The sequence below is a fragment of the Panthera uncia genome, chromosome D2 (genome assembly GCF_023721935.1).
Source record: "Panthera uncia isolate 11264 chromosome D2, Puncia_PCG_1.0, whole genome shotgun sequence".
Taxonomy (NCBI): Eukaryota; Metazoa; Chordata; class Mammalia; order Carnivora; family Felidae; genus Panthera; species Panthera uncia.
The window spans coordinates 53,507,188-53,527,415 of record NC_064818.1 but is presented as its reverse complement, the minus strand read 5'-3'; the positions used below and the strand labels follow the sequence as shown (position 1 = coordinate 53,527,415).

General features: G+C 39.7%; 1 protein-coding gene and 1 non-coding gene across 3 annotated transcripts in view; one reads left to right on the top strand and one right to left on the bottom strand.

The window, feature by feature from the left end:
* The window catches only part of BLNK (B cell linker), a 75,159-nt gene extending 55,558 nt beyond the window's left edge, over positions 1–19,601 (top strand). Inside the window, exons 10-18 of one of the 2 annotated variants that reach the window (XM_049646459.1) lie at positions 1,051–1,120; positions 2,856–2,883; positions 3,731–3,773; positions 6,021–6,105; positions 6,534–6,565; positions 10,275–10,342; positions 11,164–11,247; positions 13,842–13,997; positions 19,184–19,601. In XM_049646459.1, the coding sequence (XP_049502416.1) occupies positions 1,051–1,120; positions 2,856–2,883; positions 3,731–3,773; positions 6,021–6,105; positions 6,534–6,565; positions 10,275–10,342; positions 11,164–11,247; positions 13,842–13,997; positions 19,184–19,303 (686 nt within the window). In that variant the 3' untranslated portion in view covers positions 19,304–19,601. The remainder of the gene's footprint in view (positions 1–1,050; positions 1,121–2,855; positions 2,884–3,730; positions 3,774–6,020; positions 6,106–6,533; positions 6,566–10,274; positions 10,343–11,163; positions 11,248–13,841; positions 13,998–19,183) is intronic. The other variant, XM_049646460.1, reaches the window with a different exon arrangement.
* LOC125933607 (U6 spliceosomal RNA) lies at positions 8,438–8,545 on the bottom strand. Its single transcript, XR_007461021.1, has one exon. It is a non-coding gene; the product is annotated as a U6 spliceosomal RNA (small nuclear RNA).
* Positions 19,602–20,228: the final 627 nt, after the last annotated feature.

Here is a 20,228-nt window from a genome sequence, read left to right as displayed (position 1 = left end):
TCACGTACCAGGTTCTCAGTAATTCTTAGTAGGCGATTACTGCCTCAGCACTCACCGATATGTGCTTTATCTCGCAAACTAAAATAATACATACTGAGGGCAGGTCCAACCTATATTTCCAGAGCATCCCCTGTAGGTCCAGTAGGAACTGTGGGCTTAGAAATGTAGTCGTTTCTTAACAAAATGCGTATTCGGTTCACTTTAAGTCAATAAAGCGCTTTTGTCTCACTGGGCCGTGACGCCCAGGCAGGTGAGCATCAGCCTGAGAGAAGGCAGCCGGGAGACGCGGAGGGGAGCTGGCTTGATGTCTGGCTCTCTCCATCCTGGCCTGCTCTGTCCTGGTGGTGAAGCTCTGCCTGTCTCCGTTCCTCCCTCATGACCATCTGCCCCCTGCCTTAGGTAGCGGGAGGGCAGTGCGGTGCAGCAGACGAGGCCCGCTGGGTCCCTTCTGTGACTCTGGAAGATGCGATTAGGCAGTAGCTTGTTACTTGTCTCAATCTGTCTGTGCAACGGGCAAAAAGGCCTGAGAATTCAGAGATGAATGAACAGCCTGTGAATGTGAGGTGTATATGGTGTATGTCGGTGTGATTGCGAATGAACAGTGCATATGGGCTCGTAGTGGGAGTGGTGGGTCTGTCACTTTGTCCCTAGGCACTGCTGGTGTGCACATCTGTGCAGTGTGTGTGTATATAGATGCAGGTATGAGCTCTTGGCTCCTTCCTGTAGGAACACTGTGGGGCTTTCACTGGGCCCACAGAATCAGGGGTTCTGTGCTTGTGCCATGGAAGAGAAGGTCATTTAGAAATATTAGGATGGAGTCCCTACTTCTCATTCTGGTTCTGAGCTTATAAATTGCCATCATTTAGATATTTCATCACCTTTGCCTATAGGCTTTCCCCAATAGCTTCTGTGTAACCCCCTATACATGCTTAACTGAAAAAAACCAAAAATGTGCCTACATCTCTGAGCCTGCTGGAAAGGCCAGCCTCACTGTGACCGTCAGCCCCAGGTTCAGGACTCGGAGACTAACCTGTGTGTATGTTTGTGCAGGTCGTAACAGCGGGACCTGGGACGCCAAGTCACCTTCTCCTGCTGCGCCGTCCCCAATGCCCCGGGCCGGGTGAGTACCTGCTGTGGAGAAGCAGCTCTGCGAGATGTGAGTGGACGCTCTCCACCACTGCTGTGGGCAGGGCCTCCTGGAATCCACAGAGCGGTCCTGCCTGAGAACCCCAGGGGGACGCGGGGCTTTTTCTGCTATTTCCCTCCAGAGGACCACAGCGGCCCAGGCTCAGATACAGGTGCACCTCACGTTACAGTAGGTGTGTTCCTGAAGGGTGTGGAAAACAAGCCCCACTGCCCTGTTCTCCTCCTCCACTCCCCTGGCGTGCAAGTCAGACTACGGGTCTCCTGCTGAAATAAAGAACCAGCAGTCTTTCCTCCCCTAAATTCTTAGTTAAGTCTTGAGTTCATTGACCTGTGTTCCGAAAGACAGAAGCTCCAGCGCCTGAATAATTTTGAGACCCGTGAGCAGGTTTCATCTTTGCTTTCTACTCCTCCACTTCTCTTTCGAGTAGTTAACGATATGTAAACAAACACGTGTACACCCAACAGCACACACTGGATTGTTCCATCAAAGGCCATACTGCCGAGGTTCCTTTCAAAGGTGAGATAAGAGAGTAATACTTTCTTATTGAATGTAAAAGAGCTTTGTAAACTGTTAGGTGCTGTAACGTATTAATATCACAAACAGTGACCCCCATAATTTTATATTGATTCAATAGGTTATTTTAAAAGCCCGCTTAAATATGTACAAAGCTGGCCTGCATGATTATAATCTTGATTCCGCCTCTGTGGAAAGCAAAGAAATTCTTAGGTTCAAAGGTTTATTGACCAAAATTTCTCCCTTGCCTGAGTTTTATCACTTTGGGCACATTACTCAGTCTCTCGGAGCCTCAGCTTCCTAATCTCCAAAATGCAACAATAATATCCATTTTAAAAGGTCACTGTGAGGTTTAAGTAACATGAAAAGCCTAACCCAGAGACAGGCACTTGGGAATTGTTAGTGTCCGTCCCCCCATCTTCCAGCTCTGAGCCAAAAACAAAGAGAGAGAGACAGAGAAGGAGAGAGAGAGAGAGAGAGAGAGGAGGTGACAGTCTTTAAACACAGAAAAGAAGTATACACTCTTACAATATTCGATTATAATCTCTACCGGAACCAAGCTGAGACAAGCCCCTTCAGGACCACAAATCACAGTGGTTTTCACACTTGTGTTGGTCTTCGATTTCTCTGTTTGGGATGAAATCCTAGGTAAGTGTCTAGTAGAGAATAGTCACCTGAGGCAGGACAGCAGTGGGCAAGGAGGGGTGCTGGCTGCGGTTCCACCTGCTGGGCCATCCTATCTCCACTCGTGTCCATACGCTGTAGCCCGAGCTTACCCTTGGAGGATGGGAGGTCTCTGTGTCCATACTTTGAAAATACCGAGTCTAGTCCTCATTTTACGGACAAGGAAACTAAAGCTGCAACCAGCCTCACAGGCGAGGGAAAGAGGCCTGAGGTCACAGAGTAATCAGCAGCGGAACTGGAACAAGAACTCAGCTATCCTGACTCCCTGGCAACTGGCGCTCCCGTTTATCCCCAGTTAACTCTTAGCCATCTGTCAGCGGACTCTATCTGAAGCTGGGAGGATCAGGACTAAATCCCCATTCCATCCCCCTCTGCCCTTGAAGGATAGTCTCCCAACACACTCATATCATGTTTATTATTCTAGCTTAAATTGGAGAGTGAATGATAAGCAGTCAGCTCCACTTTATCTTTGTTATGTTTTAACAAAGCCCAATCTCTTTTTATCCTCCAGGAAAAAACCAGCTACCCCACTGAAGACAGTAAGTTAATTTTGCATTTAAATGTGTTTCATATTTCCTGCCATGCTTATTCTTATTCCCTTATTTAAAGTTGACAGTGCTTCCAGCTAAGGTGAACACAGCAATTTTAGCAACTGAAGTTGCCGCCCAGATGCTCCAAGAGAAATTTAGCTTCCTCAGTTAGCCAGGGAAGAGGCTGCATGGGAGGAGCTCATCCTCACTTAGCCCCGGGGGCAGGAGGGGCGGGGGGGGGGGGGGGGCTTCACCGAGTGTGAGCAGCAGATCCAAGGTGGCAGCCGGGCTCCCTTCCTCCCCTGACATCTGCCTTCCCCATGGGGAGCGCCTGTGTCTGCTTTCCATCTGCCGGCCTGGGGGCTAATGGTGTATCAGGCACACACAGGCCCGACTACACTTGGATTCTGGCCAGAATGTGGGGAACCTGGGCCAGCCCACTGTCTGAGGAAGCCCCCCTTGACCTAGTGCCTACTCTGTAACCTGACATCTGCAGTCATTTAGCAAACACGGAGGTGGGGCCCTAAGACCAGAGCCAGAGGCCACTTCCCTCTGTGCAAGAGCTACTGGCCAGCAGCTACTGGGGGTCACGGCATCCGTGAGCCTTGTTGACAGGGCACGGAAGTCCCTACACCAGGGCGACACTGCCCCTTCCGTGATATACTTCTAGTCCATTGCTGCTTATTGCAGATGTTGGGCTGGGAACTGGGTGCTTTTTATTGTTGTTCTTGTGACTGAAACAATAGCTATGCATCAAAGAAATGCCCTCCCCAAGTACTTATTTTAATAATGTTGCTTTGACATTTATTTCCACATCCCACCGTAGTGAATATCCTTGCCTATTTTTTTTTAATAGACTCCACTTACGCCTCAACAGAACGCTTCAACTGTTTGTGAAGGTAAACCTGTATTATTCTGAAGGATGAGTATGTCCTCTCAAAGCTATTTTAATTAAGGATTTGTACATAAGTGTATTTCTAATTTGCTTTGACTACTTATAAAGCAATTGTGAATATGAAACTCGGGTTTCTAAATAAAGTGGCCTTGGCTTTGCAACAAGCAGGAAGGACCTGAGATTTTGAGCCAGTGTCTTTGGGGCAAGGCTGTCGTCTACACGCCCCAAACCTGCCTGTTTGGAGACATATGACTTGCCAGACACGGTTCTATGGCTTTACATAGATACGAAGACTTATTTAGAGGCATTCATGTATTTTAGAAACAATAGCTTAGTTACAGCAATGAAATTGATAAAAATCTGTTTATTTGAGCAAGTTCTTTTGCTAAGTGTTGAAAGTAATGTTTTCTGAATTCAAATGTCTATTTTAATACCTCACATCTTCAAATGTTTTTCTTCGTTTTATCGTATCCTTAAAACCTCACAAATACTTTTAACTGGAATTTTCCATTTAAAAAACTATCTGTATTTGAAAAATATTGGGGGAAATAAAAAAAAAAAAAGAAAGAAGTAAGAATTATCCATAATCTCAACACTTAGAACACTATATAGACTTAAAGCCCTAAACCGTCTAATTCTACAACTGAAGCTACCCAGTGTTAAAGCTGAGTATTCTCACCATTTCCTGAGTTAACATGGGCACATCTACATAAAATGCTCTGGTTTCTTTGACGATGGATGTTGGACATTTTCTGAATGTGTCCTACACCTCGCCTGTCTGCTTCAACTGCTCCATTGTTTGTTTGTTTTTTTTTTTTACATCTGTTTCCCACATCTTTCTTCCTCCAGGCTATTTTTGAGCTATCACTCCCTTTCTGCTATCTGGCTTTCATCTCCCTTTCCTCTGATGCTTTTGCCTCACTGTCCTTCCATACCTTACAGTTTTCTGTGCCTGTCGAGCAGGGAGCTCAAATTATAGTGGAGCCCTAGGGTGAGCCTCTGTAGGAAGTAAGCTCAACCCTGTGCAAATTCCATTGACTTCAGGAGCCTTTGAAAACCAGCCCAGAAGGAGCTCTTGGCATGTGCCACACAGCTCCGGTGTCCTCATTCCCAAAGGGCTCCTAGTACAAGAGCTTGGCATGCTGTCTCTTTTGTGACTTGTCTCAGGGACAGAGGCAATAATCTTCCAAGCCCAGTGCAGGTGAACAGCCTCTTCTCACCTAGGAAGGAAACCCCTCCAGGACTGCAGAGACAAAGCAGGGTGGTCATCAGGCTGTGGGAACCAAGTGTGTTCATTGTTTCTCCTTCCGAAATTATCAAGTTGTAAAGTCATGAACAAAACATCTCACATGGCAGCTCAAAGTAGGGTGCCATAGACTTAAAACATTCTTCAGGGCCTCAAGGCTTCTGAATTTTGCTGCATTACATGAACCCCTCAAGTCTATTTTATCATTTATTTGAATCTTTGAGTTCATACTACTTTTAGTCTTTTGGGGTCCTGTAACAGAAGACCCATAGTTCACCTTTCTTCCATGTGGAACACACACCCATAGACATACAGAGATTCTAACACACCCTAGACCAAATTTGAAGGAGAACAAAGCATTAAAATAATTTATCATCACATTTATCCATGGTCCAGCGGTAAAGTTCAACATAAATTCAGCATAAATTTCTTACATTTCAGGTTTACCCATTTCCCTGTGTACCAGTTATAACCCACCCTTTCTTCTCCCACTCAGGAAAACACAATGAAATGCAAATGTGATTAACATTATTATCAGGATGACCTTGAATTTGCTCAGTTAATTTTGCAAAAAGAGTAGATTATTTGCAAACTCTCATATTTTACCTCTTATCAGTAAGAAATTACTTATAACACCTCTTATGACTAATGGAGATAAACTAAGTGTGTTGCAACACCTGTGTGAGGGATACAGGTGTGGGTCAAACTTGTTCGTCTCTGGCTCCCACCTTTACTCACACATTTAAAGGTCCAGCCCCCGTGGCTCAGTCCCCATGTATATTGCCACAGAACTGTGAGGTGTGCCTGCAACACTGCTGGGTAGGATGCCCGGTCCTAATAGTGCAAACACATCACCAGACTGACAGGTGCACAAACAGATGGCATCCTGGTGAAAGACGTGTTCATAGGAAAACATCGGACCAAATCCGTTTCTTCTCGGTTGATGTTGCTGGGTTGGGAACAGACATTTCACTCTAGTCTGATATGAAAACTTTCTCCATGCAGAAAAACCCATACCTGCTGAACGCCACCGAGCATCTAGTCACAGACAAGAAAATATGCAGTCATCAGTGTTTCCTCCTGCCCAGAAGTAAGAATCCCTTCCTTTAAAAATAAGTTTCCCTAACACCTGTATCGTTACATTGCATAGTGACACGGGCTTAGTGCTTGGTAAAGATCTGACATTCATTGTTTCGCAATTAAAATTTTTAAAGGTGTTAAGTAGGAAAGAACTTTAAAAGAACTTCTTAGACTCACAAAGACCTAATATTTGGGTTTATTGGTCTTCACTAAAATCTAACACTTTAGTCAAGGTCCTTCCTTTTCAAAAACTAAAGGGGATAGTTTTACTTACCTTGAAGCTTTTGGTGCCTTATCTGTCCTTCGATATGTTTTATTGGCCATTTGGGTTGACTCCTTTGTGATGCCCCTGATCAGAGCATCTTCAGTACAAGCAAAATGTCAGACTTGTTCATCTTGTGCTTTGCCCTTTAATTAATCTGAAATTCTTCCTTGCAGACAAATCCATCACAAACCTGTACCTCTGCCAAGTAAGTACGGTGAAACATGAAAAACAATATCACGTTGTAGGTAAGGCTGGATTTTCATGTCTGAGCAACACTTCCAGCTGGAGGACCTTAGTACCCTCTCTGACTTGTTTCCTTTTCTGTTAGATGGAGCCACAATATTTATTTCAGGACACCTGAGTGGCTTGCCTGGTTAAGCGTCCAACTGCTGATTTCGGCTCAGGTCGTGGTCTCTTAGTTTGTGATCAAGCCCCTCATCAGGCTCTGTGCTGACGGTGTGGAGCCGGCTTGAGATTCTCTGTCTCTCCCTCTCTCTCTCTGCCTCGCCCCCACTCACACTTGCATGTGCACACTCTCTCTCTCTCAAAACAAACAAACAAACGAAGATTTTAAAAAAGAGTATTTGTTTCATGGAGTAATTTTCAAAAGTAAATAAATCTGAGATCATTTTTCTTTTTTTAGTATTGATTCAATATGTTACCAGTCATACTGGGCATCTTTTATATTTAATTTTTTAATAAAAATAGTACAACTGTTTTCAAAATAAGATTAAGTACCTGATATATTGCTTTGTATATACAAGGTCTTCAATAAATGATAGTTATTGAAATTAAATCTAAAAGACACTTTGATGCTCATGAAACATATCCATAAAAGCTACCCTAAAAATATTTGGCAAATAGCTGGATAATTTTCCCAAGGCAAATAGAACATCACCCTAAAAACATATGAAGTCAGACTTGTAGAACAGAACTGCCCAAACTTTGATTTCCCTTCTACTCAAATGTAGGAAAAAATGAAAAAACAAAACCTCAGTGTGCATGGGTAATTTGGAAGATATTCCAAAATAAGCAAGATTTGGTAAACATAAATAAAGAAAATAATCGTTATAAACAAAAAAATTATGTGCATTTATGTTAATCAGTTTTCAGGTTTAAATTAGATTTTTTATTTATCTTAAATAAATGAAATTCAAACATATATATAAAATACATATGTATTCTTAAATTCTGAACACAAAGTGCAAATGGTTTGGCTACAGAAATTTTCTTTTTCACTGTGTAAAGCTTTATTATACTTTTTATTGTTTTTCAACCTAAGTCATTTTTTCAACTGACAAATCCTTACTAACCATCTGCCACATGCCAGACACTGTTCTAGACACAGGGTAGACAGCACTGAACAAAACAAATGAATCCCTGCCCCTATGGAGCTTCTATTCTACCAGGGGAGATAGACAAAAACCAGAAACAACTGGATAAATCATATGCTATCGGGTAAACGTTAAAGTGCTATAAAGAAAAAGAAAGCAAGTTGGCAGGGGTAGGGTCACAGAGTAAGGGAGGCAGTGGAGTCTGCTGTTTCGGATGGGGCGGTCAGGGCCTCAGCTGGAAAATGGGGTCTAATAGCTCCTCCCACAATGGGCCCAGGTGAGGACAAAATGAACCAAGATGCGGAAAGTAGAACAGGACTGGCACTTATTCCAGGGTCAGAAAATATCAGGCTTGAACTCCCCTAACTGCCCAAGCTGCAATAACCACCAACCACCTTATACTGTGTGGCCTGGGAGAGCCTGACCCCCCACCTTCTGTGGCTGTGCCCACCCAGGAGTACTGTCCCGACCCATGAGAGCGCACCCTTCCTTCATGCCCAGCCTTGCTGGGCCCACCAAGCCATCACTGCCCGATCCTGTTACAACGGGTGGCTGTCGCTTTTGAACATCCAGGAGAAGACATCTAAGCCTGTTTCTCCTGCATGCTTCCCTTCCTAATAAAGGACAATTCTGGTTGCTCTGGTCAAAAACTTAGAGTTCCCCAGGACTGCTGGCTTGCTGGCTTGCTTGCTTTTTTATTTTTATTTTTTTTATTTTTATTTATTTTTTTATTTTATTTTATTTTTGTTATGGAACGCTTCACGAATTTGCATGTCATCCTTGCGCAGGGGCCATGCTAATCTTCTCTGTATCGTTCCAATTTTTAGTATATGTGCTGCCGAAGCGAGCACATTGCTTGTTTTTTTAAAAAAACTTTTTAAATGTTTATTTTTGAGAGAGACAGAGACAGACAGTGTGAGTGGCAGGGGGAGCAGAGAGAGAGGGAGACACAGAATCCGAAGCAGGCTCCAGGCTCTGAGCTGTCAGCACAGAGCCTGATGAGGGGCTCGAACCCATGAACTGTGAGATCATGACCTGAGCCGAAGTCGGATGCTTAGCCCACTGAGCCACCCAGGCATCCCTCGCTTGCTTTCTTCACACACCTTCCAGCTATTCTTTCAAAATATGATTGATATCCAACCATCCACTGCCACCATCTGTTCTAGGCCATCATCGTCTCCTGCCTGGGCTTGCAAGAACACCAAACTGGCCTCTTCTCTCTGCCCTTGCTTTCTTGGATCTATTTCCAGCCCTGCAGCCAGAGTGACCTTGTTGAAAGACAGGCAGATTACATTACTACTCTGTTCAAAACCCTCCAAAAGCTTCCCATACCGTGTCTGTTAAGGCTCAAGTCATGCTAAGGGGTCCACCAAGTCCTACACCGCTGGTCCCTTCATTACCTGGTGTCTGACTTCATCCCTTATTTTTCTCTCCTTTTCCCTCCACACTCCAGGCATAGTGACCCCCTCTCCATCCCTCAAACATGCTAGGCCCCTTGCCCCATTCCCCTTACCTGGAACACTCTTTCCTGAGATATCTGCATGCCTCCTCCCTCTCTCACTGCAGATCTTACCTAAATGTCACCTCAGTGAGGCCTTCCCGACTAGCCTATTTCAACATATTGCTTTTCCAAAGCTAACCCCAACCCCCTTCCCTGCTTATTTTTCTCCTTGCACTTACAACTCTGTAATATTGCATACATATTTCTTATGTCTTTATTGCCTGTCTCAATCACTCCATTAAAACTTAAGCTCCATGAGGGAAGGGCATTTTGCTGTTTTGTTTGACCGCTATATATCTATCCCCAATGCCTTGATCCATGGCAGGCACACGATGATGAATGAATGAATGAATGAATGTAGTATTTTCTGTATTTCATGTGTCTCTATTTAGACTATATAGACTCTATTTAGACGATAAACTCCTTGAGGAAGTTTATGCCTTAAGGCAGCAATTTTCACATGTCTTGGTCTCAGGACCGTTTAAACACTCTTAAAATCATTGCAGACCCAAAGACCTTTGGTTCACATGTTTCTTTCTATTGATACTTAGTGTATTAATTAAAACAGACATTTAAAACATATTTATTAATCCATTTTTAATTAAAACTTTTATTTTTTCCTTTAAAAATGTTAAACCCATTACATGTTAACATAAAATATTTTCATGAAAAACCACTATATTTTCCAAACAAAAACAATTGAGTGGAAAGAGTGGCATTGTTTTGCATTTTTGAAGTCTCTTTAATGCCTAGACTAACAGGGACAGCTGGATTCTCATATCTGCCTCTACATTCAATCTGTTGCAATGTTTTTCTGGCTGAAGTATATGAAGAACTTTGGGCTTCACAAAGATACGGATTTGGAAAAGACCTCACAACCTCTCTGAAAGAATCCTGGGGATTCCTGAGGTCCTCAGACCATGCTTTGAGAACCACTGCAATTAAGGATTTTTTTTGGTGTGTGAATGATTTGTCAGTGTGTGTGCCCCCTGCAGCGCCTAGCACAGTGTTAAGAGTATGGACATAATAACTTCTCAAGATAAGATGAAGACCCCGTTGATTTTTCAAATCCCTTCCAGGATTTCCAGAAGGGGGAAGCCCAGCTGTGGATGGCCAATTTTCATCTAACCCTCATTTGTCAGAACAGGTATGAATGAACTCTTATTGCTACCATTAAAATGCAGGAAAGGGCGTGTTTTCTTGTAAGGGGTTTGGGGTAAAGCTTGAGGACAGACTGTATTTTAAAAGTCAGCTTGTGAGTTATCACTTGCTGATGGATACAGACTACACTTTTCTTTTTCAGGGATTAAGTCCCTGCTCGATGTATTCCACTTTGTATTCTAGATGCCCTAAATAACAATCGTGTTTCTTCAAAACTAGCAAAGAAGTATGTTGTTTTTATTGTTCTTCCTCTCACATAGATTCTATTTAAACTGTGTAATTTTCTCAGAATAGATCTGTGGAGGCATATGATATTAAAACACACAACGCAGCACAGTTTTTAAAAAGACAGAGAAAGAACTCTGTATGCCCTTGGGCAAGTCTCCCTAAGCTTTCTCAGATGTCAAATAAGGATGATATTATGTGTCCTTCTTGCCTTCAAAACAGTTAAAAGAATCAAATAAGATAATATTTGGTAAAAACATTTTGGAAATTAAGAAGCACTCCACAAAGCAACAACAATAAGATCACAATAGAAAGGGAGATTATAACTTATTTAGGAGGAAGGAATAAATGGCTCAGGAATCAGGCAGGATTGATTGATTGATTGATTGATAAGAATGCTCAAGCACTAAGGCCAAATGAGAAAAAAGTCAATTATGTAATCCTGTGATTGATCAAAAGAAGCAGAAAACTCATTTTCAAATTACTGGTCCAAACACAGATTTGTCTTGGTAATGCAAAGTGGGACTTTGTTTTCAGTGCACAGAAGGTACTGTGCTACTGACATTCTTTTCCATTTCACAGGAAGCTGACATCCACTGCAAGCCGTGGTATGCCGGTGCCTGCGATCGAAAGTCTGCTGAGGAGGCTTTATACAGATCAAACAAGGTTTGACCATTTAAAAGACGTTTTTAATGTTTATTCATTTTTGAGAGAGAGAGAGAGAGGAGAGAGAAACAGAGCCTGAGCAGGGGAGGGGCAGAGAGAGAGGGAGACACAGAATCCGAAGCAGGTTCCAGGCTCCAAGCTGTCAGCACAGAGCTGGACGTGGGGCTCGAACTCACAAACCATGAGATCATGACCTGAGCCGAAGTCAGATGCTTAACCCACTGAGCCACCCAGGTGCCCCAGGTGTGACCATTTTTAAATCCCATATTCTGTTCCCAGTCTACTATAGGCACAGCTGTCATCCCAATAATTCGCTGACCAAATAATTGCAGCGATTATAGATGCAGGGATCTTTTTTATTTACTTATTCAAGAGCCATTGCCATCCCCTCCTGTCCTTCAAGCATCTCCCTCTTTGTTCCTACATCTTATTTCTATTTGTCCTTCCTTTGCAAGGATCCATAGGCCCCACTGCTCTCCAAACAGTGGGAGAGAAGGCTGCAGGGGCAGATCGCTGTAAGGCTTGCTCCTACATGAGATCCATTCAGGAGTGAGAAGTAACAGTCTATTTTGGATCAATGCATGGGTTAAAAGATCAAGGTCAAGGTGGCAGAAAGTACCTGGAAGTAAATTTTTAGAGAGTCCAAGGCAAATCATGTAGGAAACACTAGAAGCAGTTAGTTTAGAAAATCCAAAATTAAAGTGCCACCTTTCCCTTTCTTGCTCTTTCCTTCTTCCTTTTTTTTTTTTTTTTTTTTTTCACTTGCACCTACTTTGTCAGAATATATGACATTTACATACTGGTTTTTGCTACCTTTGCTCTAGTCCTACCTCTACAATTAAATATATTAAATGCTTTCCATTCATCCCTTTGCTGGCTGGCTTTCCAGTTATCTCTTTTTGTTTGACAAATCTCACCTTGTAGTAGATTCTCAGGAAGGACTATGTTTACATTATTCCCTGAGTTCTTGCACATTCAAAGCTGTTTTTTTTATAACCTGATAACCTGGAGGATACCTTGACAGCTTATAAAAACCCTTGTCTTGAGTTTTGAAAGTGTTGCTCCATTGTATGGTCTTGTTGTTTTTTTTTTAAGTTTATTTTCTTTTTTGAGACAGAGAGAGAGAGAGCACACACATACACACACAGAGGGGAGGAGCAGAAAGAAGGAGAGACAGAATCCTAAGTAGGCTCCATGCATCAGCACAGAGCCCAATGTGGGGCTCGAACTTGTGATCCGTGAGATCACGAACTGAGCTGAGACCAAGAGTCAGACGCTTAACCAACCGAGCCACCCTGGTGCCCCACCTTGTTTTATAGGATGTTTTTGAGAAGTCCGATGCTAATGTTATTTTCTTACCCTTATGTGTAATTTCATATTTTAGTCTGAAGGCTCTGCAGACCTTTTGTTTTTAAAATCTAATAGTTTTCTAGAATGTATCTCTGAGTTGATTTTCAGGTCAATTTTTTCAGATAGATGGAACCCCTTTCTATATATAGATTTAAGTTTTCTCTTATTTCCAATAAATTTATTTCCAATAAATTTATTTTTCCAACAAATAAATTTTCCAATAAAATTCCAGTCTTAAACAGTAGTTCTCTTCTATTGTTTTGTTTTTCTCTTCAAGGATTCAAATTACATGCATTTTGGGGCTTTTTTGTCTTTCTTCCATTTAAACCACTCTGACCCTATTGTATTTCTTCTTCTTCTTCTTCTTCTTCTTCTTCTTCTTCTTCTTCTTTTAAATCTCCTTTTTTGTTGTTGTTTTCTGTCTTGGTTGCTTCCATGCCTTCCTTTACTCATTTATCGTATCTTCATTTAAAGGTATTGTCCCTTGGGCATCTTGTAATTTCCTCATTTCTGACCCAGATTTGTCTTTCTCTTCAGTTTCCTTCCTGAGTTTGATGAACTCTTGGTGCATTTCTTCCTTCTGCTTTTTGTCCATTTTTTGTTCAAAATTTTTGAATTTCTGATATAGAATATTTATTTTTTAAGTTTTTAAATTATGTATTCATTTTAAGTAATCTCTACACCCAACATGTGGCTCAAACTCACGACCCCAAGATTAAGAGTTTCATGCTCTACTGCCAGACAGACACCCCTAGAATATTTTATAAAATATTTAATTAATTTGGTATGTTGTGTTACAGTTTTTTCTGCTTCAGTATAAGTTTTGGGGAAGAGAATTCTCATCACATCAAATGTTTTGATTCCCAATTTCTGCTTTCTTCTCATAGTACTTTTAAATGGAATTTGTTTCGTATTTCTTTTAGTCATAGGTAACTTGTAGACATGGTTCCTAGTTCAAGAGTGCCCTTTTTATTTAATCTTAATCTAAAGATTAAACATTTCTAAATCTATAAATATAACATCTTATTTCATGCATCAAAAAGCTGGCATTGACCTCACTCCGGATTTTCTGTAAGTATATATTTTACTGAAGTATTTTCTTGGAAAATAATAAACTATAATCAATGATGAAAATTACATAGCTCAATAATTACATTTTGAATATAATGTAGGTATGAACTGATTAATAACCTGTGAAAACATAAGTATACTCACCATAATCATGTTTTTCTTTTAATAAACAGGATGGATCATTTCTTATTCGGAAAAGCTCCGGCCATGATTCCAAACAGCCATATACACTAGTTGTATTCTTTAATAAGCGAGTATATAATATCCCTGTGCGATTTATCGAAGCAACAAAGCAGTATGCTTTGGGCAGGAAGAAAAATGGTGAAGAGGTCAGTAACATCTCTTTTAATCCAACTCTATAACTATGTATTGAGCACAATGATGTCATAGTGTGTTAGGTGCTAGAAATGAAGAGAAAGGATGCAAGGGCACTCGGTGTGAGGCTTGCATACATGTCATAAAAAGAGTACAAGATAAAATACTGTGTTCAGGCAGCATAATCTACAGAAGACAGGAGGATAGACTTGCATGATGTAAAGGCTGCACTTAGTCCCTTTATCCTGTTACTTAGTGGACTCAGTCTGATTCAGTATTTTGGTTCAGAGGAATATAGAAATCAAAGTTGAAATGTCAAGTAGAATTAATGTTGTAAGAATGAAGGTCAGTGTCCAGAGCTCCTAAGTCAAGAACTAGGATCTCAATTCAAATACCAAAGCAGATGACCAAGGGGGCACCTGGGTGGCTCAGTCGCTTGAGCATCCAACTTTGACTCAGGTCATGATCTCACGGTTCGTGAGTTCGAGCCCCGTGTCGGGCTCTGTACTGACCGCTTGGAGCCTGGAGCCTGCTTTGGATTCTGTCTCCCTCTCTCTCTGCCCCTCCTCCACTCATGCTCTGTCTCTCTCTCAAAAATAAATAAACATTAAGAAAAATTTAAAAGTAGATGACCAAGGAAGGATCAGAAGAGATGCAGAAACTTGTGTTGATATATTAGATTCCCATGGACCCAAATGAGCTTTTGGGCCTCCAGCAAGAGAAAAGCATTACAGTAGGTCTTGAGTACTAACAAGATTTAAAGTCCAACCCCTCTTTAATCTGGACTAAACTCAATGTTTACCATACCTCTTCTTAGCCAGTTTGTTTTTATAAGTGAGCCCTGAAATATGGGCTGGAATAATCCATAAATGGTCAGAAAGGGAGTGAAACTTGTACTGGCCTGGAGTAATGGGTTGAATTTGAGTAGCTAAAATGAAAGTTAAAGATGAGAAGGAGAAAAGTGGAAAGAACAATCTAAGCAGAGGAAATAGCATTTAAAAATTCATGTTAAGAAATATTTATTTTCAATACTCCTTCAGAAAGAGCTATACCCATTCCGAACCCAGCACTTGTTAGAAAGCATCTGAATTGTTAGAAATTGTCATAATTGTCATCTTCTCCACTAGATGAGGCCACGGACTAAAATAGGTCTTGCTCATCTCTGTATTTCCAGAATCACAGAAGAATAGCTGACTTTAGTGGATATTTGATATATACTTATTAAATGATGAATTTATTTGTTGATTGATTACAGGCAGGAGAGTAGCATTTGTAAAACAAACCGATAAGGTCTTCTGTCAATAAATATATTCTTTATTTTGCCTTTTTTTTAATTATAAAAAAATTCATATCTTAAAATTTACCATATTAGTCATTTTTAAGTGTGTAGTTTAGTAATGTTAAATATATTTGCAATGTTGTAAAACAGATCTCCAGAGCTTTTAATCTTGCATATTTGAAGTTCTATGTTCATTGAAAACAACTCCCCTTTTCCACTTTCCCCCAGTCCTTGGCAATTATCATTCTACTTTCTATTTCTATGAATTTGACTGCTTTAGATACCTAATATAAGCAGGATCATACAATATTTGTCCTTTTGTGACTGGCTTATTCCATGTAGCATTATATCCTCAAGGTTTATCCATGCTGTGCATTATGTGACAAGATTTCTTTCCATTTTGAGGCTGCATAGTATTCCCTTATATTGTATACCACAGTGTGTTTATCCACTCATCTGTTGATGGACCTTTGGCTATTGTTGATGGCTCTCATAAATAGTTCTTCTATGAACATGGGCATGAAAAGGTCTTTGAGACCCTGCTTTCAGTTCTTCCAAGTATATATCCAGAAGTGGGATTGCTGGATCATATGGTAGTTCTATTTTAAAATTTTTGAGGAGCCTCCATATTGTTTTCTGTAGTGATTACCTCATTTTACAATCCTACCAACAGTGCTCAAGGGCTCCAACTTTTCCACATGCCTCACAAACACGTGAAGTTTTCTGGGATTTTTAAATAGTAGTTATCTTAATGGGTGAGAGGTGATATCTTACTGGGATTTTGATTTGAATTTCTCTGGTGATTAGTGATTTTGAGCATCTTTTCATTTGTATATCATCTCTAAAGAAATGTCTATTCAAGTCCTTTGCCCATTTTTAAATTGGGTTATTTGATCTTTTGGTTTTGTGTTGTGGGAGTTCTTTATATATTCTAAGTTTTAAACCATTGTCAGATAGGTGATTTGCAAATATTTTCCCCCATTCTATGGACTGCTGTTTCACTCTTTTGATTGTGACCATTGATGAACAGAAGTTTTTAAATTTAATGTAGTCATATTTGTCTATTTTTGGTTTTGTTGCCTGCGTTTTTTGGTGCCATATTCAAGAAATCATTGCCAAATACAATCTCATGAAAATTTTCCCCTGTTTTCTTCTAGGAGTTTTATAGTTTGGGGTTTTATTTTGCCTTTAATAAGGTCTCAGATAATCAGAAAATGCAAAAAGCCCTGAAACTGAAGACACAAAACATAGATCAAGACCAAACTTGGGTTTTAAAATATAGATTGCATTATCATTTAAAACCAGTTAAATCTTTCTCCCTCTTTCTCTAATCCTCCCCTGTTCATGCTCTCTCTCTCTCTCTCTCTGTCTCAAAAATAAATAAATGTTAAAACAAAAATTAAAAAAAAAAGGGGGGGCGCCTGGGTGGCTCAGTCGGTTAAGCATCCGACTTCGGCTCAGGTCATGATCTCACGGTCTGTGGGTTCGAGCCCCACGTCGGGCTCTGTGCTGACAGCTCAGAGCCTGGAGCCTGTTTCAGATTCTGTGTCTCCCTCTTTCTCTGACCCTCCCCTGTTCATGCTCTCTCTTTGTCTCAAAATAAATAAATGTTAAAAAAAAATTTTTTTAAATAAAACCAGTTAAATTTTAACAGAACTGTCTGCTTTTTCCTACTCAGAAAAAAACGTCATTCTCACTGAAACCTTTATCTGACAAATCTTTCAAAATAGATGCTCTTCATTAGTAATCATTGGTAGCAGATGATGGTGATCCTAGTAGGGCAGAGTGACTTTGGATGGATGGTTTCATTCTAAAGCCTCCCCAGGCCATGGTCCAATACTTCTTTAAGAGGGTTAAGGGTAGGTGAGGGAGCTGTCATGTTTAGAACTCCTGAAACTCTCTCATATATTTTGAACTCTCAGAGGGACTCTGGACTCTCTTGTCCTGCTAAGGAAACTCTGGTAAATAGTGATTCCTTTTGGCTTATAGAGTCTTTATCACTATCACTCCCTACATATCCACCCTATAGATACCAAAAAAAGAAAAAAAAAGGGGGAAAAAGCATATTATTATAATGGTATCTGGAAGTGCTGACAGAGTCCATTAAAACTCTTAAGTTATCTACAATAAAAAGGTTATTTCTCCCATATACTGAACATCTTAATGGAAAATTAAAACTTTGGTTACATGATGTCAACCATATGGATATTGTGAAAAGTCTGTTTGCCTATATTTGCGTAGAAAAAGAAACCAATTGATTAACTGTTCAACTACTTTATGCAGTTGTTTTGGCATTATATAGATACAGTATTGAGTAATTTTATAGCTTTGATATCTATTTGCTTTATTTTATGGACCATGGGATTTTGAGTTATCAGACAGTTTGTTTTTCTGTCCATGTATGAATATCTCAAAAACAATGAATTACTATAGACAAAAAAAAAAAAAAAGCACTGATGGGAAATTGCAACTAAGTTATGCTCATTCTACATCCAATATGTTTCAACTCTCAACTCTGCTCCCTACTTCACACATTTCAACTCACCTCAACTCCATATTTCAAACATTTCAAATGCCCAAACACTCCAACAAAGAAATACTCAAAAATATTCGGGGACTAGAATGACAGACTGAGATGTTTGTTTGCGTAGTTATAGCAACTCTCTCCTGTGTTTTCTGGGTTCAGAACACTTTTGCTTGGAATCCACTTAAAAGAGATTGTGCTATTCCATTTCCTGGTTCTTTCGTCCATCAATTTAACTTCCAACTGCATTCAATTTAACAACATGCTATGCCAAGCAAACAGAATGAATATCATTGATTTCATTGGCAATTGACAAAGAGCTGAGTGATTGAAGAGAAAGCTAAGAAATAAAAACTGAAGATACTTGAAGGTCCCTGTCTCTTACCTCTCCTCCCTGACCTAATATTCAGATAGCCAATTATCTAAAAGACAACAGGTATTTCATTTGAAAAAGTTGACCAGTATTCTGAATACTTTATTCAATATATAGATATTTAGAAGGTATTCAAATAACTAAAAACTTTTAATTCTGGATGTTTGTCTTTATATGAAAAATTAAAATACAATAAAATCAATTGGTAATAATTACTAAATTTATGGCAGTGTGACAAAACAATAACTACCTTTTTGAAAATGACTCTAAATGCATTTATTTATGATTGTGAGATCATAGCACTTTTTTATAATCAATGCATTTCATTTCCTGTTCTGTGTTATATTTATTTTGTGTTCCTTTCAACTATTGATAATTTTCCAGAAGAATATTTTAAAATCCATAGACAATAGGAATTAAAATTTGGGAAAATAAATATCTATGGCAAGAACTTGGCATGGATTACATTATTAATTACCTCTAAATTAATTATTAATTAGCTCTGGGAGCTAGAGCAGAAATGGAAATATGAGAATTTGTAAAGCTTCTTTATTCAAAAAGGAAAACAAAATAAAACAAGCATGGATTAATCTGGAAAATAGTTCTTCTGACACCAAATTCTAGGGTTAATTTATTACATCAGTCCTTATATCTAAGATTTATGCAACATAACAGATAGTCTATGTTTTGTAAAAATGTAGAGAAACTCAGTGTGTGACAGTTTTACACTTGTTACCAAATAAAAAACTATTAAAATATTGCATCATAACTCAATGAAGTAATTTCTCTAAGGGGTTCCACTAATTTAGGCTGCCAGTGTTTTTAGTGTTACCAAATATAAGAAAGGCCAGAGTTTGTCACCTCAAGTGTTACACCCTTTGTTAAATTAGACTTTTTTGGGTAGAATGTCTGCTGAGACCTAGTAACTTTGACTAACTTGAGAAAGTGGGAGAAGATGGGAGGAGCGGAGCTCTAAGTTAATGTGAATTCCAATGTTTAATTCATTTATCTTTTCTTGCTCTAGTACTTTGGAAGTGTTGCTGAAATTATCAAGAATCATCAACATAGGCCTCTGGTTCTTATCGACAATCAGAATAATACAAAAGATTGGACAAGATTGAAATATGCAGTTAAAGTTTCATAGATTTCTTGAAAAAGGTCAACATCATTGCTTCAGACATTTTCTTTATTTCTACTTTTGAGAAAAAGCCCCAAAACTTCATATTTTGGATTATGAACCATCCACTAATAAGATAGAAGATGGAGACAGCTATTGAGGTGGTCACCCATATCTTTATAAGAAGCTCACGCGGACTTGTCCTACTGTCTGACCTGATGAACTGTGAATATTTGGTGAGGTTGCGTTATCATGCTACTAAAATTCTCTAAATAAATGTCTTTATTTAAAAGAAACAGATGTAAAGTCTTTTTAGTCATGTAAGAAAATAACACTCTATTTTCAAAATAAGAAAATAATACTCTTGGATTAAAACAGGGCTGCTGGAAATTTGGGCCACCACAATGGTCACTGGTACACTACTGTAATGCCTACTGCCAATGCTTGACAATTATGTCTTGGTTGAACTTTTAATGTGTAGAAAATACGATATAGATAATGTACAATATTTATAAGTGCAAATTAAGGGGGATGTAATATTCCTTTTTGTGAGTGCCCCCAACCATGGGAGATGTATACAGATATGAACTTTCTAGAAGTTCTTGTCCATGATTAGGTTGTTAGCTTTGGTCTATCCTCTTTGATTATACCCTCTTTGATGCATGTCTATTAAGTGGACCCCTAAGCTTGATTTGAGATTCCAAGTGGGGTGAGAACAAAACTAGACTAAAAGCCTAGGGAAACATCGCACAGAACTAGGGCAGAAAAGCAGACATTGATGAACACTAAGGAATAAAATAGATACCATTATGAACAGTCATATCCAAGGCCTTAGATCATCCCAGAAATGTAATATATTTTGTCATATCAAAGCTTTTTATTCTCATACTTTTTAGGCAGCACTTAAATGATAAGGCAGCTAATTAAGATAAATCTAATAAATTAAGTGAGG